This window comes from Triturus cristatus, chromosome 8 (genome assembly GCF_964204655.1).
Source record: "Triturus cristatus chromosome 8, aTriCri1.1, whole genome shotgun sequence".
Classification (NCBI taxonomy): Eukaryota; Metazoa; Chordata; class Amphibia; order Caudata; family Salamandridae; genus Triturus; species Triturus cristatus.
The window spans coordinates 1,423,655,711-1,423,680,079 of record NC_140591.1 but is presented as its reverse complement, the minus strand read 5'-3'; the positions used below and the strand labels follow the sequence as shown (position 1 = coordinate 1,423,680,079).

Here is a 24,369-nt window from a genome sequence, read left to right as displayed (position 1 = left end):
CGGACAGCCAGGCCCTTGCGGCAGACGAAGATGCTGCCTGGTCTATCCCCGAGTTAGAGATTCCTCTCATCAAGAGATGGTCTCCTGCTGCAGTTCAAATTAATGCACTTAACCTAAATCAGGGGCTTCAGGCCTGCAATGGTAGATCAATTTCCGACAAATTAGGCAAACAGACATTTAATAGGCCAAGGCACACTAGCCTAATAGACCACAAATTGCTGGATGTCAAATTGTGGCCGCTCATGATTGACGTGATAGTTCTCCCCCACTTTGAGAGCAATCATACTGCCCTGATTCTCAAGTTGAGTTTGTCCACAGTGCACAATTTAGTTCCAATGTGAACCCCTTGGCAGAAGACTGATAATAAACTAGTAATAAAAGCAGGGTTAAATGAAGTTGTTTAAAATACTCCGAGGAGTCCATCAGTGAGATTTACAGATTAGCTGCCAATGGCATGGAGGGGTTGGTGCTTCTGGACCAGCTAGTAGAAGCCCCAGAGATTTTGAGTGCGATATCCGAAGCCCACGATCGATGTTTAAAACCCTGAGGAATCACTTTGTGATTGAATGAGGGCAAACATTGGAGAGGACGCGCCCACAACCTGGTATAATAAATCATGCAGAGAAGGTAAGACTGAACCTATTCAAGCAATTAAAAGGGAACTGTTAGACCTGTCAGCCCTTTGGGTGGTCCCTCCTCATCATTATTTATTTTGTCCCACTTTTGCCTCAAACCCTGTTAGAATTTTTCCTTTTTGGGAACCACCAGACTTTTTAGTATTGATGCAGATTCAGGGAGCCATTTTATCTACCCCTGGAACTTCTGTCTGAGGGCCTGGAGCACAAAATGGTGGCCACCCATTGTCACCTGTGACATCACTGGAACCTACTAGAACCTTCTGCAACATTCTGGAACCCTGTGACAGTTGGAGGCGGTTTAGAATGTTGGGAAGGCATCTCCAGGTTGGCAGTTGGAGTTGGCAGTTGGCACCTGACTGGTGAAGAGAGAGCAGCAGAAACCTGAAGGAGGATGGAGTGAGGCAGCAGGGGTGGAAACTTGTGCCTGGAGTGGGGTCCATAAACCCACCCTTGATACTAGTCCCTACTGACTGAGCCCAGCCTGGAGCCCTGTGTGGGAGAAAGCAAGAGAAACCATCTTAAGGACCTGGACAGCAGGAACAGGCCTTAAAAGTAAAGAACAGCAAGTTCCTGACCTGGTTACTGGTAACTTCTTGAAGTCCGACGTCGAGAAGCCTGGAGTCCTGGAGCCCGAGGTGGAGAAGCGGCGCTGACTGGAAAGCAGACGTCGTACCCGGAGCCGCCAGAGGTCGAGAGAGGGCGCCGACGGAGGTCGTGGGGACACCAGAGGTCGAGGAGAAAGTCACCTGAGGTTGAGTGTGCGGCGTCGACGGGGGAGTGAAGTCCGCCCTCCGGAGTCGCCGGAGACCGAGGTGAAGCGTGCCGGAGGTCGGGAGTGGAGGTCGCACTCCGGAGTTGCAGGAACCCGAGGAAAGGAGCACCGGAGGTCGGGAGTGAAGATCGCACTCCGGAGCCGCCCGAAGTCGACATCGAGCCAAGATTGCCCGACGTCATCGAACCGGAGGTCGACATCGAGCCGAGGCCGCCGACATCGAACCGGAGCCGCCCGAAGTCGACATCGAGCCAAGACTGCCTGACGTCATCGAACCGGAGGTCGACATCAAGCCGAGGCCGCCGACATCGAACCGGAACCGCCTACCGGCGTCGTCAAGAACTGTCATTGCGCCGAGGCCGCCGACATCGAACCGGAGCCGCCTCACGGCGTCGACACGACTCCAGCGGCATCGGAGCTTCATTAAAAAGGGCAGTAAGTGGAATAGAGGGCGCCTAAGGCCCTGTGGAGCCCTAAGAGACCATCCTAGAGGCTAGAGAGGTGCTGGAACCAGCTTGATAGTGCCAGGGGTGAGCTGAGACTAATACAGAGGGGTTGTGTAGTGGGGGAGAGCCAGATCTCTAGATTCCCCCTTGATCTACCTCAGTTTAGGCCTCAGCCTTGACCAAGCCAAGTAGTACACCCCTCAGGTCATCCAAAACTCTACAAGCTGAGATTGGGCCAAATCATCCCATAGTACCTCAGGAATGTGAACTGATTTTCAAGTGTCACTGTTGGCTTTTATTATTTATTGAGAGCACTGTATTTATTGTATTCATCCTATTTATTGCCTCACAGTATTTATTGTTTCACAGTATTTATTGTCGCACAATATTTATTGTCTCGCAGTATTTATTGCCTCATAATATTTAATTGCCTGTTATGTAATGCACTTATATTTATGCCTTGATTATTTATGATCTACCTTATTTATTGAATCGTTGAAGTATTATTTATTTGACTTACCCTTCCACAGGAAAAGCCTTGTGTACTGTGATTGTATTATTATTTATTTAATCAGCAACTAAGAGAAAAGAAGATAAAGAGATATATTTTCAGTATAATTTTTAAGGTGTAGTGTCGTTTTTGGAACGGATGCACGCATGGTTATTGTGTGGGTATGGCGTACACTTAGCACGGTGCCTGACCCCTGACCACTCGAGCCAAGCTACCACAGTGTATGTCTGGGAGAACACCACCACCCTTCCGGTGTGGGAGTGTTTTTCTAACAGGAACATAGACCGCCAAAATCATCCCTATTTCTAAAAAGAGTTCACATGACCTGCCCACATCTGATAATGGGTTTCTGACTCCCCTTCAGGCAGGGATCAAAGAGTTGACTAGCACTATTGAACAAGTGTTCCATCTGCAGGTGTTGTATTGGAAGACTGTCATATTTTCTGGGAGACGACTCTATGTCGTTTTTATTGGCCTATGCACTGCCCTCGACATAGTACACAGGTCAACGCTTTGGGGGTTCTTTCTGAGATGAGGTGCCAAACTGACTGCTCGACATTATAAATAGACCGCATCATAAGAATTATGTGCAAGTTAGGTTTGGAAGTGCAGGTGAGTTGGCTGATCCTTTCCTTGTGACTAGAGGGGTTAGGCAAGGGGTGCATATTGGTGCCTACGTTGTTCACACTTTATGTCAATGGACTTGTCAATTTTTTAGACCAGTGTGATAATGACACACCCAGATTGGCAAGCTTGAGGGATCTGGTCCTCATGTTTGCAAATTATATTTACTCCTCTCCAAATCACCCATGGGACTTCAAAAAGCCTTGAATCAACTTGTGTGTTTCTGTAAAATGAGGGGCCTAGAGATCAACGTGAGCAAAACTAAGTAAACGGTCCTGAACCCTGGGCCCTCGACAAGGGCTAACCCAACACTATCTGGGGCCCTTTTGTTTACCTAGGTATAACACTGAATGAACACATGGGGTGGCAAGCACACATTATTCAGCGTATGTTACAAGTGTCAGTAGGAATTCTTAAGATGGTGCTAGGTCACAGTTTCGCCCTATCCAACTTGCTTTACTGATATATAATCATCAGGCACTGGGGTCAGCTTCCTATGGCGCAGAGTTAAGGGGCATTTAGATATATCCACATTAGTTCAATCAATCAATCAATCATGGGTTTGTATAGCGCGTTACTCACCCGTGAGGGTCTCAAGGTGCTGGGGGGAGGCAGTTCCGGATCAGTTGAAGAGCCAGATCTCAATGTCCTTTCTGAACGTGTGCAGGGTCGGGGAGCGTCTGATGTTGGCAGGAAGTTCATTCCAGGTCTTGGCTGTGATGTAGGAGAAGGCTCTCCCACCGGTTCTGTTTCTGCGGATGCGGGGGACCTCTGCCAGGAAGAGGTCAGCGGAGCGGAGGTTCCTCTGGGGTACGTGGAAGGATACTCTGTCGTTGAGGTATTTGGGTCCGATGTTGTTGAGGGATTTGTAGGTATGGGTGAGGAGTTTGAAGGTGATCCTCTTCTCGACGGGGAGCCAGTGGAGGCCTCATAGGTGTTGGGTCATGTGCTCGTAACGCGGTGTCCCGAGGATGAGTCTGGCTGCGGCATTCTGGATTGTTTGGAGTTTGTGTAGAAGAGTTTTGTTGAGTCGGGCGTAGAGGGCGTTGCCATAGTCAAGTCTGCTGGTTATGAGTGCGTGGGTGATAGTCTTTCTGCAGTCCGGGGGGATCCATTCAAATGTCTTATGGAGGATGCGAAGGCAGTTGAAGCTAGTGGAGGCAACGGCGTTTATGTAGCGGTTCATGGAGAGGGAGGAGTCAAGGATGATGCCGAGGTTTCGGGCAGAGTCTGGTGTCTTCAGGACTCTTTGTGAGTGAGAGGATGAGCTGGGTGTCGTCGATGTAGGAACCAATGCTGAGCCCATGCTGTCTGACGATGGTGGCGATGGGGGCCATGTAGATGTTGAAGAGCGTCAGGCTGAGTGATGATCCTTGGGGTACTCCGCAGATGATGTCAGTGGGTTCGGAGAGGAAAGGGGGAGTCTGATCCTCTGGGTTCTGCCGGAGAGGAAGGATTGAATCCAGTCGAGTGCGGCTCCTTGTATCCCTGCGTCGTGGAGTCTGATGGCTAGTGTGCGGTGCGAGATCGTGTCGAAGGCTGTGGAGAGTTCTAGAAGGATGAGGGCCGCAGGGTGTCCCTGGTCTAGTAGCATGCGGATGTCGTCCGTGGCAGCGAGGAGGGCGGTCTTGGTGCTGTGATTGCTGTGGAAACCAGACTGGGAGGCATCTAGGATGGAGTTCGGTTCGATGAAGGTGGTCAGCTGGGTGTTTACGAGTCTCTCTGTGACATTGGCTGCGAAGGGGAGGAGAGAGATGGGCCGGTAGTTTTTCAGGTCCGTTGGGTCGGCCGTTGGTTTCTTGAGAAGGGGTTTCACCTCTGCACGTTTCCAGTCGTCTGGGCAGGTGCCGGATCTGAGGGAGGTGTTGATTGTCCATCCTAGTTCGGGAGCAATGACAGTCGCGGCCTTGTGGAAGATGTGTGGAGGGCAGGGGTCCATTGGGGCTCCTGAGTGAGTTTTCTTCATGGTCGCGGTGATGTGCTCTACGGTCGCAGGTGTCCAGGATGTGATGGTCGGCTTCTTGGTGGTGGTGGGAGTGATGTTAGGTGCTGGCTCGCTGAAGTTGTCATAGAGGGCCTTGATCTTCAGGTGGAAGTAGGAGCTGAGCTTGTCGCAGAGTTCCTGGTAGGGTGTGACGTCCATGGCTTCGCTGGTGGATTTTGCGAACTGCTGAATGATGTTGAACAGTTCCTTGACGTTGGTCGCGTTGGTCTTGACTTTGTCTCTTATGAAGGCCCGTTTGGTGTCTCTTATGTGCTGGTGGTATTCCTTGAGGGCGCTCTTGTGGTTGTTCCTTGCTTCCGAGGTTTTCTCGTTCCTACAGGTTTTCTCTAGGCATCTGCAGGAGCGTCTGGCTTCTTGGAGTTCTGCGGTGAACCAGGCCGCCTTCAGAGGGCGTTGTTTGGTGGGGTGGCGGAGAGGAGCCAACTTGTTGGCGCAGCAGGAGACCCAGCGGTGAAATTTCCTAGCTGCGGAGTTGGTGTCGGTCATGACGCTGGGGGGGTCTTGGAGGAGGACGGTGTTGAGGAGTTCCTCAGTGACCTTGCCCCAGTTCTGTCGCGGCGGACGCGGGCGGTCTTGGGTGCGGTGGCGGTGTTGAAGGTGAAATGTACGCAGTGGTGGTCCGTCCAGATGGGCTGGGTGGTGTGGCTGAAGCGGATTTTGTATCCTCTCGCGAAGATGGGGTCGAGGGTGTGACCTGCTCTGTGGGTGGGTGTGCTGACGAGCTGCTTCTGTCCGAGGTTGTAGAGGTTCTCAAGGAGAGTGGTGGAGTTGGGATCGTTGCTGTTGTCGAGGTGGAAGTTCAGGTCCCCGAGTAGAATGTAGTTAGTGGAGGTGATGGCGTGGGGTGCGGCGAGCTCGGTGATGGTGGTTGCTGCCTGGGTGCGGGGTCCTGGTGGTCTGTAAATGAGGGTGCCGTGTAGCGTAGTCCTGGGGCTGGTCTGGATCTGGAAGTGGAGGTGTTCTGTGTTGGAGTGGGGATCACTCGTGCTGGATGTAGAGAGTCGCAGGGGGTCTTGTGTGCGATGGCGATCCCTCTTTCCGGGTGGTTAGGGCGGTCCTTTCTCTGTATCTTGTAGCCGTCCAGGATGGCAGTGGCGATGTCGGGGCCGGATGTGGTGTTGGTCCAAGTTTCCGTGAACAAGACGACATCGGGCAAGAGGGTGTCAAATCATTTTATGTGTCAGTTAGTAGGTGTACCTGCGTGTACCCCTTTGCTTCCTCTTAGGCTGGCTTTTGGGCTGTGAACTATCTCCGAAAGGTTAGGACTGCACCCACTGCTGTATTGGAGGAGGATCTGGGCCATCCCGGAGCTCCTCTCTTATTGTCAAGGGCTAGAAGAAATTCTACCTTACTCAAGATCTAGTAAGATTCTGTGGATTAAGTATATGAAGTCCACAGTGAGTGAGATAGGATATCCAGTCTTTGGAGTGCCCCACATGAGGCTGTGTCCACCCCACAGAATATGATTAAGACTGCTTACTTGCATTACATTGTATATTTCGTGTTATGCTGTTTCACTGGTTTTTATGTGTTTTTAAAGCCTGGTGCCGAAATAAAGATCTTTGAATTGTCATTGAATGTATGAACACGCACACACACAGGCCATGCGTACAAGCATCACCGGACTACACTAATTATAAATGTGTAACACCTGTACACAGTGGTTGCTTTTGTCTTGCTAATAATTGACAAACCTTAGAGCTTTTCTCCTAAAATGTTTTTCCAGTTTCAATTACAACAGTATTCATTGTTCTGAGAAGATATTATTCTTTTAGAGGTGAAATTTAACAGATGATTTAACTGAAAGAGCCCCAGTTTCACGAAATTGCCTCCTACGAATTATTTACAAGAAAGTATTTCTTGTTCTCCCATTCGCAAAATCTGACAAATGCTGCCCAATATTCTGAGATTTGCAGAAAGTGGACTCAACGTGTTTCTCTTGTTGTTATTGAGGTCTATCAACCGGCGCCTTCCTAGCGGTTAAAGGTTTCGATCAACCAGTGAGTAACATGTATCTCCTCAGCGCCTGCAAGATCAACCTGACCGACACGGAAACTAACAATGAAGACGATCAGGATCATCATAACGGTGAGCGATCTGGTCACTAGATCAGAGAGCGCCAGCTTTTCTCAAGAGGAGCATGTGCGCATTGACTAATTTTATGGTTGTATAAAGCACTACGCCTCACTGTTTGGCCACTTCTGAGGTATATGACTGAAGTTAGTGTGAGATAAATATGAAACTAGGGGGCATATCAGCAACACCCGGCGATAATTATCGCTCAGCGCTCTTAGCGTGAGGATAATTATTGCTGGGTAACGTGGATTTTTATCACTGAGATAGCGTGCTATTAGAAACGCTTATCTCCTCAGCGATAAAAATCCTCACGTTAACTGCCTAACGTGAGATTATCGCTGGAAACCCAGCGATAATCTCACGCAATGTGGCGTTAGCTTGCTGATAGGGACTCACAAACTTAGCCATGGTATCCACCTTCCATAGGATATCATGGCTAAGTCAGTGCTGAAGCAGGCGTAAGGAAAGTAGCAATAACAGGGGTTATCACTACTTTTCCTGACGCTATGCTTCATAGCGCGGGGCTTGATGATAGGAGAAATGTCGCTTGGCGACATTTCTCCTGTCATGTTCGGTCAGGAACGCCCACTTTGCATCTCATTAGAGATGCAACGCTGGTCGTAAAGAATCCCCACGCTAAGGCAAGGTTTCAAGCGTTAGCGTGGCCTTGCTAATTAGGTGATAAAATTATCGCCGGTTTTCGGCCGAAATCGTCCGCAAAAGCGGCGATAATTTATTATCGCCATGTTGCAAATATGCCCCTAGGTTTCCCTTATGTCTGTGTGAATGCAGGGTTGGTGGAATTGGAGTCCAGTGGCTTGCACCTTTCCCAAAATTCTTCAGTCACAGCCACTGTGTTGAGTAGTTAAGTATATGGGTGTTTGCTGAAGCATGTGTAGCATTGTTGTGTTCTGTGGGTTCAGGGCATTTGCACACCATATGATGCTGAACTCCCAAGGATCTTCTCTGTTCTGTTTGAATGCTGACTGATTGTTCAAGCGTGCGGTCACTGGTCACAGGTTTAGGGTTGGTACACCACCTTGTGCCAGATTTTGAAGGTATTATGGTCCTCTTTTCTAGAAGACCTTTTGCACAGGACAGAGAAATTCAGCTTGATCCGTGGATCCATTGGCAGCTGTTAGAGGGCGCTTAGGATTAGTTACATATGGCCCTCCTGATGCAGGTTGCACTTATGAGATGTGGCGTGATGGATCCTTTTAGGCTTACGGAGAACAAGTTTTCATCTTTCCAGATTCTGGATCCTAGTTTTATACCCTTTACAACTGTCAATGAGATTCCTTGAAAAGTCTCTGTCAATGCACTACTCTGGCCATGAGGTACGTTAGGTCTCTGTGGTTGCATCAGTTTAATGCAGCCACCTATGGACCTCGGCTTTACTATGTAGGTATAGTAATGAATCATCAGGACTAGGGGTCTCACTTTCTTAGCATCATCTGAATCCTTCGTGGGTATGATAAATTATAACGAGGGTAAATCTAGACATATTTTAAATGGAGGCAAATTATTATTCTCCTGAATTTGTTTTCTCTGAATCTTGGCTCCACCTGCCACTAAATGGTTTCTAATTGTATGCAAGTAAGGCAGAATTGCTGACAGAAGAAATAGTAAAATGCAATAAGCCTATACAATATTATATTATATGTATTGTAACCATGAATAACTAATGCATGCTTGCTCAGGTATCAGAGTTTAAAAATAAAACAGATTATTTCATAACATTTGTACAAACCATCCTTCACTCCCTGAAAACAAGTTAAACCTTTTCGCATCCCAAACTGGCTTTCGCCATGTTTGCAGGCCCTCGTTCTACCCTGAACTAACTCTGGCAGTGCATTACTATGTGACATTTTCATACCTCTGGAACTGGAAAACCTGAGCTCACTTTGCCTGTTTAGAAGTGTCTTCATTGACTTCCTTTTGTGTCGTCCAAGCAGAGTTGGAGCCGGAAACACAGGCTTGGGGGCATTGGCCCTGGAAATAACAACATAAATAACAAGCATTGGCATAGCCAATAGATCTCGCCTTTGGGACCTTATGAGTGTTTAGCCATGCAGCACATTATCCTGGGTGTTGTGCAGCCAGGAATTGAAGAGCTATACAACTGCTATACACTAGTTCATGTAGTCTGATTTAGAAATGTATGCTTGCATTAGTAAACATTTATGGACACATTCTAAGGCACTTTAAAGCACAAAGACAAGTGGCTCGATGCAAGTCAACAGAGCTATAACATTCTGTATACAGCAATCATAAAGCTGTTTCCTTAATAAATGTTAAAAAAAACGGAGCATGCCACACTTCCCCCACTTACCTTGCTATTTTCTGGTAATGAGGTATCCTTTGAAATAAATAAACATGTTTTATGAAAATATCCGTCATACACCTTGCAGTATCGTAACTAAAGAATAAACATGGCCTGCAGAGGTAATATCTTAAATTATTTACCACGAGAAAAGAATACAATAAAAATTATAATTATGCAGGGGCGTAACAAACGCCCCCGCAGCCCCCGCGGTGCGGGGGGGCCCCCAGTCTTCGGTAGGTGAAGGGGGCCCCCTCAGCTCTTCAGTAAAGAGCTATGATTGAAATGCTTGCTCTAGAAAGCAGGTGCAGTCTGCAGTCTGCAGCCTGCTCAGAGCTCCTCGCGCTGACCCAGGGCAGGACTGAAGAGAAACAAAGTAACAAGTTACATTGTTTCTCTTCAGTCAGAGCCCGGCCGGGGCTTTCAGGGAGAGAGGTTAGACTGGTAAAGAGCAGGACAGATAACATTCTGCAGCGTTGTCGGTAAGTCTAGCAGTTTTAATTGTGAGTTTTCATTGTGAGCTCCTTCAAAAAACATGCTATGTTGTGGGTTGATAACAAATGCCTGATATATTTTAAAATGCAGCATTTACATTTCTACAGATAGTTAGGTTATCTGGGACTTTAATTAGTCCCAGCTGTAAATATCCTCCTGTCGCTGACCCTTTTCTTTGTCTCACACCACTAACAAGTGCAGGATATGTTACCTCCTGCCAGGCCCGGTTCTAGAGGGTGGGGTGGGCGGGGTGGGCCAGGCCCACCCAAACATGAGCCATGGCCCTCCCAGTGAATCTGCCACCGATGTACAACTATAATAAAAACTGTGCAGATAACTGGTGATTTACGATCCTGCTGCAGAGTAACCATTTGTCTGTTGGTAGTTTTTAAATGCTGATAAACTGAATTTTATGGGAATAGCTCAGTGGGTTACTACCTCTGTCACAGATATCCTTGTGTTACTTGCAGTTCAGAAGTTACTATCCTAACATAGGACAGTGACCTATGAACTGTCTTTAAAGAGCTGCATACAAACTTCGCTTTTTTGTATTGTGATATAGTTAGAACTTCTCCATTCCTTCATTATTCTAATGTTGCCAAAAAGAGTTTGTTTGGGCAGTTATACATTTTTATCAGTAAAGCCAACCCCCAACCACTGGAGTACTCTTTAAATCCTGAGTTTGTGCTTCTCCAGTCCAAACCCCCGTAAAATATATTGCCCACCAGTATGGATGACGTGATTTCTACACCTTGTAATCCTCATTGGCTTATGTGACATTCCCCATAGACTGATTTATTGTCTCTGTATAATGTGTGCTGTTATGTAAAGTACTGTGACACCCTACACTCATATGAGTAGCGCTGTACAACAAATGGAATGGATATGAGAGAGGGGCAACGGAGAGATGAGGGGCACAAGTGGAGGGTGGCAGTGAGGGAATCCGAGGAAGAGGTCATGGGGTGAGGAGCTACGGAGGGATGAGGGGCGCTGGTGGAGGGTGGCAGTGAGGGAGTCAGAGGAGGAGGTCACGGGGTGGGGGGAACTACAGAGAGATGAGGGGCACTAGTGGAGAGTGGCAGTGAGGGAAGCCGAGGAGGAGGTCCTGGAGTGGGGGTGGAGCTGCGGAAAGATGAGGGGCACTAGTGGAGGGTGGCAGTGAGGGAAAACGAGGAAGAGGTAATGGGGTGGGGAGCTACAATGAGATGAGGAGCACTGGTGGAGGGTGGCAGTGAGGGAGTCAGAGGAGGTGGTCACGGGGTGGGGGGAACAGCAGAGAGATGAGGGGCACTAGTGGAGGGTGGCAGTGAGGGAATCCGAGGAGGAGGTCACAGGGTGGAGGGGAACTACAGAGAGATGAGGGGTACTGGTGGAGGGCGGCAGTGAAGAAATCTGAGGAGGAGGTCATGGGGTGGGGGGGAACTACAGAGAGATGAGGGGCGCTGGTGGAGGGAGCAGTGAGGGAATCTGAGGAGGAGGTCATGGGGTGGGGGGGCTATGTAGAAATGAGGGGCACTAGTGGAGGTTGGCAGTGAGGGAAGCGGAGGAGGAGGTCATGAGGTGGGGGAACTACAGAGAGCTGAGGGGCACTAGTGGGGGGTGGCAGTGAGGGAATCCAAAGAGGAGGTCACTGGTGGGTGGATCTACGGAGAGATGAGGGGTGCTGGTGGAGGGTGGCAGTGAAGGAATCTGAGGAGGAGGTTATGGGGGTGGGGGGAATTATGGAGAAATGAGGGGCACTGGTGGAGGGTGGCAGTGAGGGAATCTGAGGAGGAGGTCAGGGGTGGGGGGGAACTACAGAGAGATGAGGGGCACTGATGGAGGGTGGCAGGGAATCCGAGGAGGAGGTCATGGGGTGGGGGGAAATACGAAGCTATGAGGGGCGCTGGTGGAGGGTGGCAGTGAGGGAATCTGAGGAGGAGGTCATGGGGTGTGGGGGAGCTACAGAAAGATGGGGGAAACTGGTGGAGGGTGGTAGTTAGGGAGTCTGAGGAGGAGGCCATGAGGGGGAGTGGCTATGGCGAGATGAAGGGTACTGTTGGAGGGTGGTAGTTAACCTATCTACAGAGAAAGAGGTCAAAAAAGAGGTCAAAAAGACGTTTGCACCAGCAGTAAAGCCGGCCCTGTCATGGCCTTTCTGTTTTCATTTATTTAATTAACAATCAGGTGATTAGGACAACTGTGGAGCATACTTTATCATGCATGCTAATTATTTTTACTGCTATATTCAATGTTTCAAGTTTGAAGGTGATTTTACTATTGTTTTTTACTGGGAATAGTGAAAGTGGAACTGAATGGTGGCTGATATGGGGCTAGGGCCCAAGGTCAGGTGTGAGATAAGGTGTGATGAAGAAGGGTGGTAGAAAAGTGGATAATCAAGCCTGTAAGAGAGTGCGCTGCAGAGTCAGAGGTCAGGTGGAGGTAGTAATGAAGAGGGTTTCTCCCAGTGGGAGCCCGAGTAGTGTCACTTGCCTGATACTCCCACCTTAGAAACCTCCTCTTCCCATCAGAGGGACAGTACATGGAAAAAAACACTTTTTGAGAGTGATAACATTTAGAAAGAGACTTGGAAAAGAGTGTGTTTTACTGTACCTTGTAATACTAAGGAGAGATAAAGGAGGGCCCAGAAGCAGGCCTGGCTAGATATATAAGCGATAAATCAGGCCAGCAGTGGCCCACCCGAATGTACCCTTGGCCCACCCAAATAAAAATTCCCGGAGCCGGGCCTGCCTCCTGCCCCCAATTTTACCATTCCCCGTCCCACCCTTCGTGTTAGTTGGCACTAGCTTGGTTTTATTTTACCTTTGCCAATGCTTGATTACTTGCTTCACAAGCATTGGCTGCCGCTGCATGGCTCCCACGTGCTGGCCTCACACTTCGGAGCTGAGGAGACCCGTCCCCTGTTGCTGTAGACGCCTCGGTGCTGTTGCTCCACCCTGGTGTAGGCTGCCAGCTCCTCACCCTGCTCCTAAACCTCTTACTCATCAGCTCACAGCCTCACATCTACCGGGGCACATGAGCTGAGCTACCGGGAGCCGTTTGTGTTGGCCTTGGCGCTGTTCTGTGGTATTGCTTGCTGTGCTGGAAGGAGAGAGGGCTCCTTCCTGTCCACCTCTAAACAGGTGCCGGGGACTACAGAGAAAGGGGCCGGGATTGACAACCCTTGTTGCATGTGACAATAAATGACCTAGTATTACATTCTCTCTATAATGGTGAGTTCAAATCAGAACATGCCAAATGTGGCCCTTGGGGTAAACGCACTGCTACTGGCCGCCAGCGACACATAAAAATCACTATTCGGCTCCCGGGCATCGGCTAAGCTTTATCCAAACAGTCCTGAAGTGCTGCTCACGTGGTATTAAGAAGTCTTTTCTTGCACTTTTTCGTCGAACAGCACGTCACAGAGACCGGTCTGTGTGCAACCCATTAATAAAACAAATTGCACCTCTGCCAGTGGCATAGCGTTAACTTTTGTTGAAATAGTGCCAAGAAACACGCTTATGCTGTTTGTGAGCGCTATAAAACACATAAATTGTACCTATTTCAGCTGCACGCAAGTTACCAACTGAAGCATGTTACAATAGCGCTTAATGGAAGGTCCTTGCTCTTCATCTGATGTGTACATAAAATGAAAAGCATGTCACGCTTTGTTAGCACTGGAGTCGTAGAAGAATATGGAAGGATTTGCTGTCTTCGTCTTTCTTTCCTCATCTTGGTCTCTTTCAATCTTACTTTCATTAATCTTGCACTTAATTTACTAACTTTTCCTACTTATGCCTACTGCTGATTTTTGTTTCTACTCATATGTTGCATACTTCCTCTTACTGTGCTACGTAACCTCTTAATTTTACCTTTCTCTTACACCTCATATTTGTTCCCACTCTTACGTTTTATTATTCCAACATACTCTTGCTTCCACTTACAATTTATTACGCCTATTTCCTCCTGCTCTTACTCATTTCTCCTCTTACTACTATTACGTCTTCTAACTGCTATTCTTACTTTTGCTACCATATTTACCAATGCCCTTATTACCATAACTTAGTCCTACCTACTCCTACTTGCACTCTTACTCCTGCATACTCCTACTTGAACCTACCTTCCACTACTTTTACATTTAAATACTTCAGGTCTTCTGCTTAGCCCTTCTTATGCCTATTCTTACTCATACTTGGGAGAGGAGTTGGCCTAACGGCTAGGGCGGTCGACCTCGAATCTGGGGAACTGGGTTCGAGTTTCAACAATGACGCTGAACATCCTGTGATTCTGGGCAAATCACTTAATCTCCCTGTGCCTAACAAATATGAATGTGTCCTCATGTAACACAACTGGTGCTCATGTTAAGCGCTATGATACCCGATACGGGTCAAGTTCGAGCTATATAAAACTCCATAAAATAAATAAAAATAAAAAAAATGAACAGGATCTGCTCGGTCGCATTGGAAGGTAAACAAGCATTTGCAATGCAATTGGTCTCGCATTTGTGAGAGTTAGAGCTATTGACATTGTAAAGGACAGTGTATTTTACCTATGTGTTTTCTGCTTGGAGTGGAGTGAATGTGTGTGGTGTCAAGTGGACATATGTGGTTTGGATTGGAATTGTTAGTTGTGGAATTGTGTTGTGTGGATTGGATCTGTGTAGCGAAATAATGTAATTATGTGGATAGTAATTGTGTGGTACTGAGTGTACTGGAATTATGTGGAGTGGGATTGTGTGTCATGGAGTGGGATTGTGTGTCTTGGAGGGAGATTATCTGGAATGGTATTTTGCGTTGTGGAGTGGTATGTAGTGGAGTTTACTTATGTGGTGTGCTGTTAAATATTATAGCATGATGTGGAATTTTGTGGTGTAGATTGGATGTATGTGGTGTGTTATGTAATTCTGTTGTTGGTTTGAATTATGTAGTTTGTTGTTGACTTATGTGGTGTGGAATGGAAATGTGTAGAGTTGAAATGTGTGACGTGGAAGTGTTCGCTGCTGGGTGAAAATTATGTTGAGTGGTATTATGAGGCATGGTGTGAAGTGTAGTTATGTGGAATGTTGCTACGTGACAGACTGGATTTATGTGGAGTGTATTTATGCAATATGGATGAGAGCATAATTATGTGGAGGTTAATTATGTGGTGCTGAGTGGTATTATGTGGAGTAATTATGTGTGATGAATTGTGTGGGGATGAATTGTGGAATTGTGACGTGTGGAATTATGTGGCATGGTGTGGTGTATAATTGTGCGGAGTGGAATTATGTAGCATTTTGCAGAGTTATATTTTGTGGAGGGTAATTCTGTGTTTTGGAGTTGCGTGTAAATATGTTGTGTGACGTATAATTATATAGGTTGAAGTGGAATTATGTGTACTTGAATTGTGTAGTGTGGAATGTAATTATGTGGTTTGGAGTGCTATTAAGTTGTGTGGAATGTTATTATGTGATGTGGACTTATGTGGTATGGAGTGAAGTAGAAATATATGTTTTTTCATATTTAGGATTGTAATTATGTGGTATGGAATGTAGGGTTAAATTATTTATAGTTGAATAGTGTGGCATGGAATTATGAGAGGTTCAAATGTGCTGAGTTTGCTAGAATTAGGTAGCGTGGATTTGATTCAAGCTGTGCACGCTAAGGCTTTTATGTCATGGGGTATAAAGTTGACGATTGTCTATTTTTCTTTGTAAAAATAATTTGGGCTGTTTCTTTACCTTCCGGTACATTTCTGAACAATTTGTTAAGCTAAATTGTAATGTTTCTTTTTGTGCGTATGCAGGAAAGAACGAGTGTATGTGGAATGTTGCTACGTGGCATAGACTAGATTTATGTGGAGTGTATTTATGCAATATGGATGAGAGCATAATTATGTGGAGGGTAATTATGTGGTGCTGAGTGGTATTATGTGGAGTAATTATGTGTGATGAATTGTGTGGGGATGAATTGTGGAATTGTGAGACGTGTGGAATTATGTGGCTTGGTGTGGTGTATAATTGTGCGGAGTGGAATTATGTAGCATGTTGCAGAGTTGTATTTTGTGGAGGGTAATTCTGTGTTTTAAAGTTGAGTGTAAATATGTTGTGTGACGTATAATTATATAGGTTGAAGTGGAATTATGTATACTTAAATTGTGTTGTGTGGAGTGTAATTTTGTGGTTTGGAGTGCTATTAAGTTGTGTGGAATGTTAGTATGTGATGTGGACTTATGTGGTATGGAGTGAAGTTGAAATATATGTTTTTTCATTTTTAGGATTGTAATTATGTGGTATGGAATGTAGGGTTAAATTATTTATAGTTGAATTGTGTGGCATGGAATTATGAGATGTTCAAATGTGCTGAGTTTGGTAGAATTAGGTAGCGTGGATTTGAGCAAGCTGTGCACGCTAAGGCTTTTATGTCATGGGGTATAAAGTTGACGATTGTCTATTTTTCTTTGTAAAAATAATTTGGGCTGTTTCTTTACCTTCCGGTACATTTCTGAACAATTTGTTTAGCTAAATTGTAATGTTGCTTTGTGTGCGCATGCAGGGAAGAACGAGTGTATGCAAAAAATCATCCTATGTCTCAGTATTAACTTCCACACCTCTAAACAATAATCCCAATCCTAGAATGAGTTATCCGTTTGCTTTACAACAGTTAGTAAAACAAGGAAGTGCTTTGCGAGTCTGTAAGTAGCAAAGGTTTTAAAGGGACTTGTTTTTGTGCAAAGTATTGTTTTTCCCAGTTCAAGGAAGGGATAAAAAAATATCTTCAGATAATAATAGGGGTGACAGGATGGTGCGATAGCAGAATATTGATTTGTGTTGATCTGGCGAGGACTGCGGGCAGCAAGTGCTTGATACGCTATTTGCATAAGAAAATACTATATATTTTTTTCGTTATCCTCCATTAGTTATTAGTAAGGAAGGGGGAAGAGAAGCGTTCACCGACAGCATTCGGTTAGTCTTAGGGAGACAAAGAATGCTGTGGTCTGTGGTAGATGGCGCCCAGAAGGCATACGTATATGTATCAGGAGCTGCCAAAGAAAGGAAGTGGAAATGCGCTTTAGACGTTGCTGGTATTGATGGCTACTGTGCGGTTGCAGACTTTGCTGGGCTGACAGTTGGTGGGGAAATGCTACGTTGTCATTGTAGGTTTAATTCATGAATCGCTCATTCTCTCTGGTGTTTGTCCTTGGGGTACTTGTTGACTGGTGCTACATATGGGATCTGGTTTGCCTTTGACAGCAGGTATGGTTTAGTGGGGTACATAGTGTAAATTAATGTTGGCGTGAGGAAACAAAAATCGGACACTTTGTGCATTTGATATTATTGTGTGCATCATGCAGAGGATGAAAAGTAGCAGGAACGGCTTTGATGCCGTATAGGCTAGCAGGAAGAAATGTTTTGAGGTGGTCAGTTGCAGAGATTGTTCAACATTTTTAAAACTTCCATAGTGGCATTGGGGAGGCCAGCAGCTGAAAGGCTCTGTCTTTACTGGTAGGCAGTGGTTAGATGGTGACCGGTCATCAGTCTTTCTGTGGGTGATGGACAGGGGAGCAGTAGGCGGCGGTCACAGGTTTGCAGTGACATACGAGGGGTGGTTTTAAAGGAGGGCAGAAAAGCAGAATTGCGGGTTTCATAGGGGTGAGGGTAGAGTGTAATGGATGAGTTAGTAGCAGGCACGACGGAAGTGATCTGCGTTTGGAGGTGGTTAACAGAGAGGGCTTCGCTTGAAGGTGGCTCATCAAGTAGGAGGATGTGTTTGGTGGGCCGGCTGGAGGCAGTGTTATGTAACTTTGCTGGAGGGCGCAGCAGCATTTACTGATGTATGTAAATTGCTCGATGAGAGGGCGGATGTGACCAATAGAGGAACCAGAATCCTTTTTTTATGGCTGGGGTGAGCCCCTGCAGTATGGCGGGTCGCTGGCCTGAGGGCTCTTGACTGGCGAGGAGAATGGGGGGCCCCCTCCATGTACTTTGCAGGGGGGCCCCCTCAAGTTTCGTTACGCCACTGTAATTATGAATATATTCCCCTGTCACCCATGCACTTCGGGAGCTATTGTTATAACAAGGGTTTGGGGGCATATAGAGGCACAAATCAGCATTAAAGAAAATACAGCGCATTCTAAGGAGGTCAGATGAACTGGTGACTGTTTAAATCACTGAGCCCCCACCTGACAAAGGGGAAGAGGAGCTTGGAAAACAAAGTGCTCCAATTCCCCCCTGAACCAGTTGCATCTGGTTCCCCCATGCCTTGTACTGCTGACAAAGGAATGCCTAATATAAATATAGGGGCTGTGACCCCATGAAGTTGTTTTGTTCTGTGCTAGTGCTGAACCTGACTTGCTGGGGCTTGCTGCTGCTGGGGCCCAGGAGGAACCGCAATGGGGGCTTACCTGCCTGCTGGAGGGCCCTGTTTGCTGGCCTCCCTGGGCCCAGCTATGCACCAGGGACCTAGAAGAACTTTTATGTTTAAAACGTTTTTTATTGAGACAAAACAAACCATGGGGGAGGGGGATAGGAGGCAGGATACATGGAATACAGTCAAAGAAGAAGGGATGCATCTCCAGAGGGTTGGCAATAGGTGGCGCGGTGGCTCAGAGGGAAGAACACAGTAACTGAACGCTAGAATTACAAGCTGTGGAGTCCCACGCGCGTATCCGACACCCCAAAGCTGAGCAAGAGCATCCCCCCCATCAACACCTTAACAGAACACAATCCCCCCCCTCCCATCCCCCCTCCTCCCAGTAACAAAACAACAACACTCCCCCCTCCCCCCCGTCCTATGGTCCCGCATCAAAGTAGCCCTAACCAGGAAGCCCCGCTCCCCCCCCCCTCCCCGGGGGTCCCCATCTCACATGTAAGCTAGTCCGCCGGGGTCACCGGCGGCCTCAGCCTGAGAAGCCTAAGGTACCTCGGGCAGGTGAGCTCCCGGAATTCAGTGGACAGCAGCGCTAGAAAGGGTTGCCATAGCTCTTCAAATTGGTCTATCTCCCCCGCAACCGCAAGCGACAGCTTCTCCATCCCCAGCACATGCCAGAGCCTATGCAACCAACCGGTGATGGAGGGGACGGTGGATGTGCGCCAGTGGATCAGAATGTTCTGAACCGCAGACCCCAGCGCTATTGCAATCTGCCTACCCCTGCGGGACTTCAGTGGGTACATTAGGTCATTGGGGAGGCCCAGCAGGACATACGCCGGGAGTCGCGGCAGCTCTATCCCAAAGTGCTCATCCACCTCGTCCAAGACTTCTTTCCAGTAGGCGGTCAGCACTGGGCAATCCCATAGAATGTGTGTAAGGGTACCTTCCTGCCCGCAGCTCCGCCAGCACCCCTTGTCAGTGTGTTTATGCATTTCATACAGTCTCTCCGGGGTGTAGTACCAGTATGTGGACACCTTAGTGAATGTCTCCGTAAGGCCCGTGTGATATGCAGAGTGCCGAGCCCGATACGCAATTTTGTCCCATTCCCTGTGGCTGAGTGTCCTACCCAATTCCCTGTGCCAGCGCTCCCTCCCCGGGTTGTAGTAGTGAAACGGCGGGGGTTGTAGGTGTTTGTACAGATCAGTGATCAGTTTAGCGTCGGAGGTCCGAGTAGCCAACCACCGCTCGTACGGTGTAATTGGACGGGCAGCGGTGGCACGCACCTGAGGCTGGAGGGCCCAATGCCGAACTTGCATGTAGCGCAATCTGTCCAGCTCCGTCAGGCCGAACTCCTGGCGGAGTTGCTGAAAAGGAACCACGCCTTCCGGGCCATAGATCTGGAAGAGTGCCCTGCAGCCCGCCCGTACCCAGTGGGAGAAAACCCCCGGCTCCATCCCTGGGGAGAAGTCCGGGTTGCCCGTAATGGGCGTGAGCGGCGAAGGGAAGGTGGTGAGGCCCCGGGTCTCGCAGACCGCGTCCCACACACGCAGGGGGACCCGCGTAACAAAGGAAGCGTAAAGATTAGGGGGGCGATGCGTGCGGCGCAAGAATGGAACCTCTTGTAAGGTGCGGCCCGCCACTGCCTGGTCTTGGAAGAGCCAATGTTTGTCGGACTCCCACCTGCTCCACTCCACCAGATAGCGAAGCTGTGCCGCCTGAAAGTACTTACGGAGGTCCGGAATGCCGAGACCCCCCGCTTCCGGAGCAAGCGTGGAGAGGACCCTCTTCATGCGTGGCCTGCGGCCCTGCCAGACAAAGCGGGAGATGTCAGCCTGCATTTGTCGGATCCAGCCCACCGGGGGTTGGAGCGGAAGGGCTCGGAAAAGATATAGTATCTGGGGCAGCACCGTCATTTTGACCGCCGCGATTCGCCCCAGCCAGGACAGCAAGCCTTTGTTCCATCGGCCAAGCTCGTCCTTGATCTTCCTGCTGAGGGAGGCATAATTGGCCGTAACCATCTCCGATAATGTAGGCGCCAGCAGAATCCCCAGATACGGCACCGTGGACGAGGACCACTGCATGGGGAAGAGCCGTTGAAGATCCCTCCTGGTTTCCGCAGCCAGGGATACGTCTAATGCCATCGACTTGCTCATATTCATTTTGAAGCCGGCCACCCCCGCAAAGGCGTCCAACTCTCGGAGGCAAGCAGGCAGCGACCTCCTAGGGTCGTCCAAAGTCAGCAGGACATCATCCGCGTAGAGACTGACGGTGTGGACGTACTGGCCCATCCGGACCCCGACAGCATCCGGATTATTACGGATCCTCTGAGCAAACGGCTCCATGTAGAGGGCAAACAGGAGCGGCGAGAGAGGGCAGCCCTGCCGCGTGCCGCGCTCGATGGCGAAGCCACCAGAGCTACACCCGTTTACCCGCACCGACGCTGAAGGATGCTTATAGCAATTAAATACCATGGTGCGGAACTTATCGCCGATTCCCAGTTTTTTGAGGACCCGCTCAAGATACGGCCAGTGAACTCTGTCGAAGGCCTTCTCCGCATCAACGGACAACAACATCCGCTCCCCCGAGATCCTTGAGGCCTTCTCCAGAACATGCGTCACCCTCTTGGTGTTGTCAACCGTCTGTCTACCGGGCACAAAACCAGCCTGGTCCGCCTCCACCAGGTCGGGGAGGTGTGGACCCAGCCTGGATGCGAGAATCCCCGTGTACAACTTGAGGTCGACATTTAGGAGCGAGATGGGCCGGTACGAGCCGCAGAGGGCCCGGTCCTTCCCAGGCTTCGGGATTACCGCGACCGTCGCCCTCAGGAGATCCGGAGGGATGGCTCCCGGTTCGGAGAAAGAGTTAAACAGCCGCGTAAGAACAGGGGCCACGGTCGTGCAAAAAGTCTTGTAGAATAGCGACGTGTACCCGTCCGGGCCCGGGGCCTTGCCATGTTTCAGCCGCGCGATAGCCGAAATCACTTCCTCCACATGGATGTCCCGCTCCAGGTGGTCAGCCTGAGCCGGGTCCAGCACCGGGAGGGTCACCGACTCCAAATAGCTATCGGCATCCCGTGGCGAGGAGGGCTCCTCAGCATACAGCGCCTCGTAGAAGCCGCGGAAAGTCTCCGCTACCTCCGCGTCCCCGGAGACAACCCCCCCATCCGCACCCACCAGTTCTTTCACCACGCTGCGCTGTTGCGCGACCCGGAGCCGGTGTGCTAGGAGCTTGCCACATCTGTCCCCCCCAGTGTAGTAGGCATGTTTCAAGCGTAAGGCGGCGTACTCCGCCCTATCAAGATCCAGAGCGGAGAGGAGCTTCCTCGCTGCCTTCAACTGCCTCCATACTCTCGGCGCTCCCGTACGGCGGTGGACCTGCTCAAGCTCCCGGACTTGAGCTGTCAACTCATCCCTCTTCAGTTGCCGCTCCTTATTCTCGGCTGCAGAGATAGAGATGAATTCCCCCCGTAGGACGGCCTTCAGTGCCGCCCACTGTGTCGCCTGCGAAGTGTCAGTGTTGCTGTTGTGAGTGAGATAGTCCTGTATGACCTCCCCGACGCGTTGTACCACCGATTTTTTGTGTAGAAGTGTGTCCCGGAGGCGCCACGCCCCCCGAGAGGGGGAGGCCGCCGGCCACCGGAAAACGCCGGTGACTGGAGAGTGGTCAGACAGGGTCAGGACCCCGATGTCCGCCGCCGTGGCAGCGGCACGCATCGGTCCACTCACCAGGAGGTAGTCCAGCCGTGAGTAGGTGCGGTGTGCGTGCGAGAAGAAAGAGTAGTCCCTATCCGTGGGGTGCAGGGAGCGCCAGAGATCGTGCAAGTCCATTTCCGCAATCCGGGCCTTCCCAGCCTGGGACAGTTCCCCCGTCTGCGGAAAGCGCTGCGCCGATCTGTCCATCCCAGAGTCAAAGACAATGTTGAGGTCTCCGCCCAAGATAACGTGTCGGTCTGGGGAAGCAGTGACATCCACCAGCGCGGAATCTAGGAAGCGCTCTTGATGCTCGTTTGGGCTATAAACGGAGCCAACTGTAAATGCTATGCCTCCCAGGCGCATGCGATACGCAAGGAGCCTCCCCTTCTGTTCAGCACACTTATGCAACACCTCCCCCCGAAAGGAGCTCGCTAGGAGAATGGCCACCCCCGCCGTCTTGTTCGCTGCCGAGGAAAAGAACTGGGTGGGGAACTTAGCAGAGCGCATCCTATGGCAGTCTCGGGGCAATAAGTGTGTCTCCTGCAAAAGGCAAATGTCCGCCTGCGTCCCCTCCAGCAACGACAGGATCGCTCTGCGCTTCACCGGGTTATTCAGACCCTGAACATTAAGGGTCACTACCTTTAGGCCCGGCATTCCTCGCAGGGGTCGGGAGCGCCATGCAATGGGTAGGGAATCAGCGGGTGGGGCGCGCGGGGCCGCAGCGCGGGACAAGCCAAAACAAAGCGGGCGTAGACAACATCGGACGGGACCTTCCCAACCCCAAAACAACCCCCTCCCCCACCCAAAACACAACCTCGGCAACTAGCCATCCCCAAACTCAAACACCCCATAGTCTCAGTCAAGCCCCAAAACGGGCAAGTCCGTAGAAAAGAGCAAAGTGGACGTCCAGCCACTCACCTCCACCCGCTCCCCCCAACCCCCCCGCCCCGTGCCAAGCATGTTAAGAAGCTAAAGACATCTCCCCCCGGAGTGTGTGTTAGGCCGTCAAGGCCACGCTAGAGGAGCCGGTCGAGTCCCCGGCCGCCGCCCTCAGGGCGTCAGCCCTGTCCGCCCTAATGGTAGGGGAGTCCGGGCGCCCTGCGCTGGTCGCTGAGCGCCGTCTCGTTGACCTCCGCCGATTCCGTCCCTCCGAGGACCTCCACGACGGCGTAGCTCCCTCCTCCTCCGCTGCCGTGAGCCCCAGGACACCACAAATGTCTTGCAAGGAGCGTAGCTGGTGTAATACTCCGTTCCACCGAAAAATCAGGCGGAAGGGGTGACCCCAAGAGTACGGCGTCTCATGCTCGCGCAAAAAGTCAGTGGCAATCCTAAAGGACCTGCGTTTCTGCAGAGTGATGGCGGAGAGGTCCTGGTAAAGCGCCACCGGCCGATCCCGAAAGGTCAGGGGCTGTTTCCTGCGGGCTTCAGCCATGATACGCTCCTTTAATGGAAAGTCGGGCAGGAAGGCCAGAATGTCCGGTGGGGGTGCCGATGGCTGGCGCTGACGGCCAACCCTATGCGCCCTGTCGATGCTGATGGGAAAGTCCGCGGCCTCCCCCAGGATCTCTCGGAACAGGGCCCGCAGGTAGTCCCCCAGATCGGACCCCTCATCCGCAGTCGGCACGCCACGCACTCGGATGTTGTTCCTCCGAGATCTGTTCTCAAGGTCCTCAGAGTGGGCCTGGAGCTCCACACACTGTTCCCGGAGGCGAAGAACGTCCTGCTGGAGATGGACTATCTCCTCCGCTCGCTGGTGGCCCTCCGTCTCCGCCGCTTCCACACGCTCACCTAGGCCCTCCACTTCTCTGCGCACTTCTCGGACCTCGCTGGCCACCTCCCGCTTCAGTGTCTGGAAGTCCTCCCTGAGGGAGCTAAACAGTTCCTCCATAAAGGCCCTCGTGACAGGTGGCTCCCCTCCAGTCACATCTGCCGGAGCCCGGGAGGGCCCCGGTGAGGGCGGTGTCCTGTCCCGCAGGTGCTGGGCCCTGCCAAGCATGTCCGGCAGAGTACGGTCCCCTTTCTTCGGGCCTCCTTTTCCAGACATCGCCAGCGCCGCAGTCGGGCACCGATCCAGGCGCCCCAGGGATGCTCAGCCGCCGGCAAGCACTCGGCCCGGGTATCCCCCACAAGTGAGGTCGCTGCGTCACAGGTGACAAAATGGCGGCCTAGTCCGGTCACCGTCAGCCGCAAGAGCTAGCGTGAGACAACCAAGGGGGCCGCAGCGGAGGGGTCCCAACAGCTCATCCCTCCGGTAGTCAATCCAGCAATAGCGGGAGGTCGCCCGCAGCCAGCAGCCAGGACTCCAGCGGAGGCCGCCACCACTGCTCCTTCGGGGACAAAATGGCGGCCGGGCGGAGCAAGCCAAAACGACTAGGCCCGGCGACACCTCCGGGGCCTCCGAGGCACCCCGCAGTAAAATAAGTGCCACCACCGGCCCCCGATTGTCACGCACAGGGGGCC

General features: G+C 50.3%; 1 protein-coding gene across 1 annotated transcript in view; it reads left to right on the top strand.

The window, feature by feature from the left end:
• The window catches only part of LOC146805860 (uncharacterized), a 224,637-nt gene that overhangs the window by 179,238 nt on the left and 21,030 nt on the right, over positions 1-24,369 (top strand). The window contains exon 7 of the mRNA XM_085623190.1: positions 6,950-7,084. Coding sequence (XP_085479316.1) covers positions 6,950-7,084 — 135 coding nt within the window. The remainder of the gene's footprint in view (positions 1-6,949; positions 7,085-24,369) is intronic.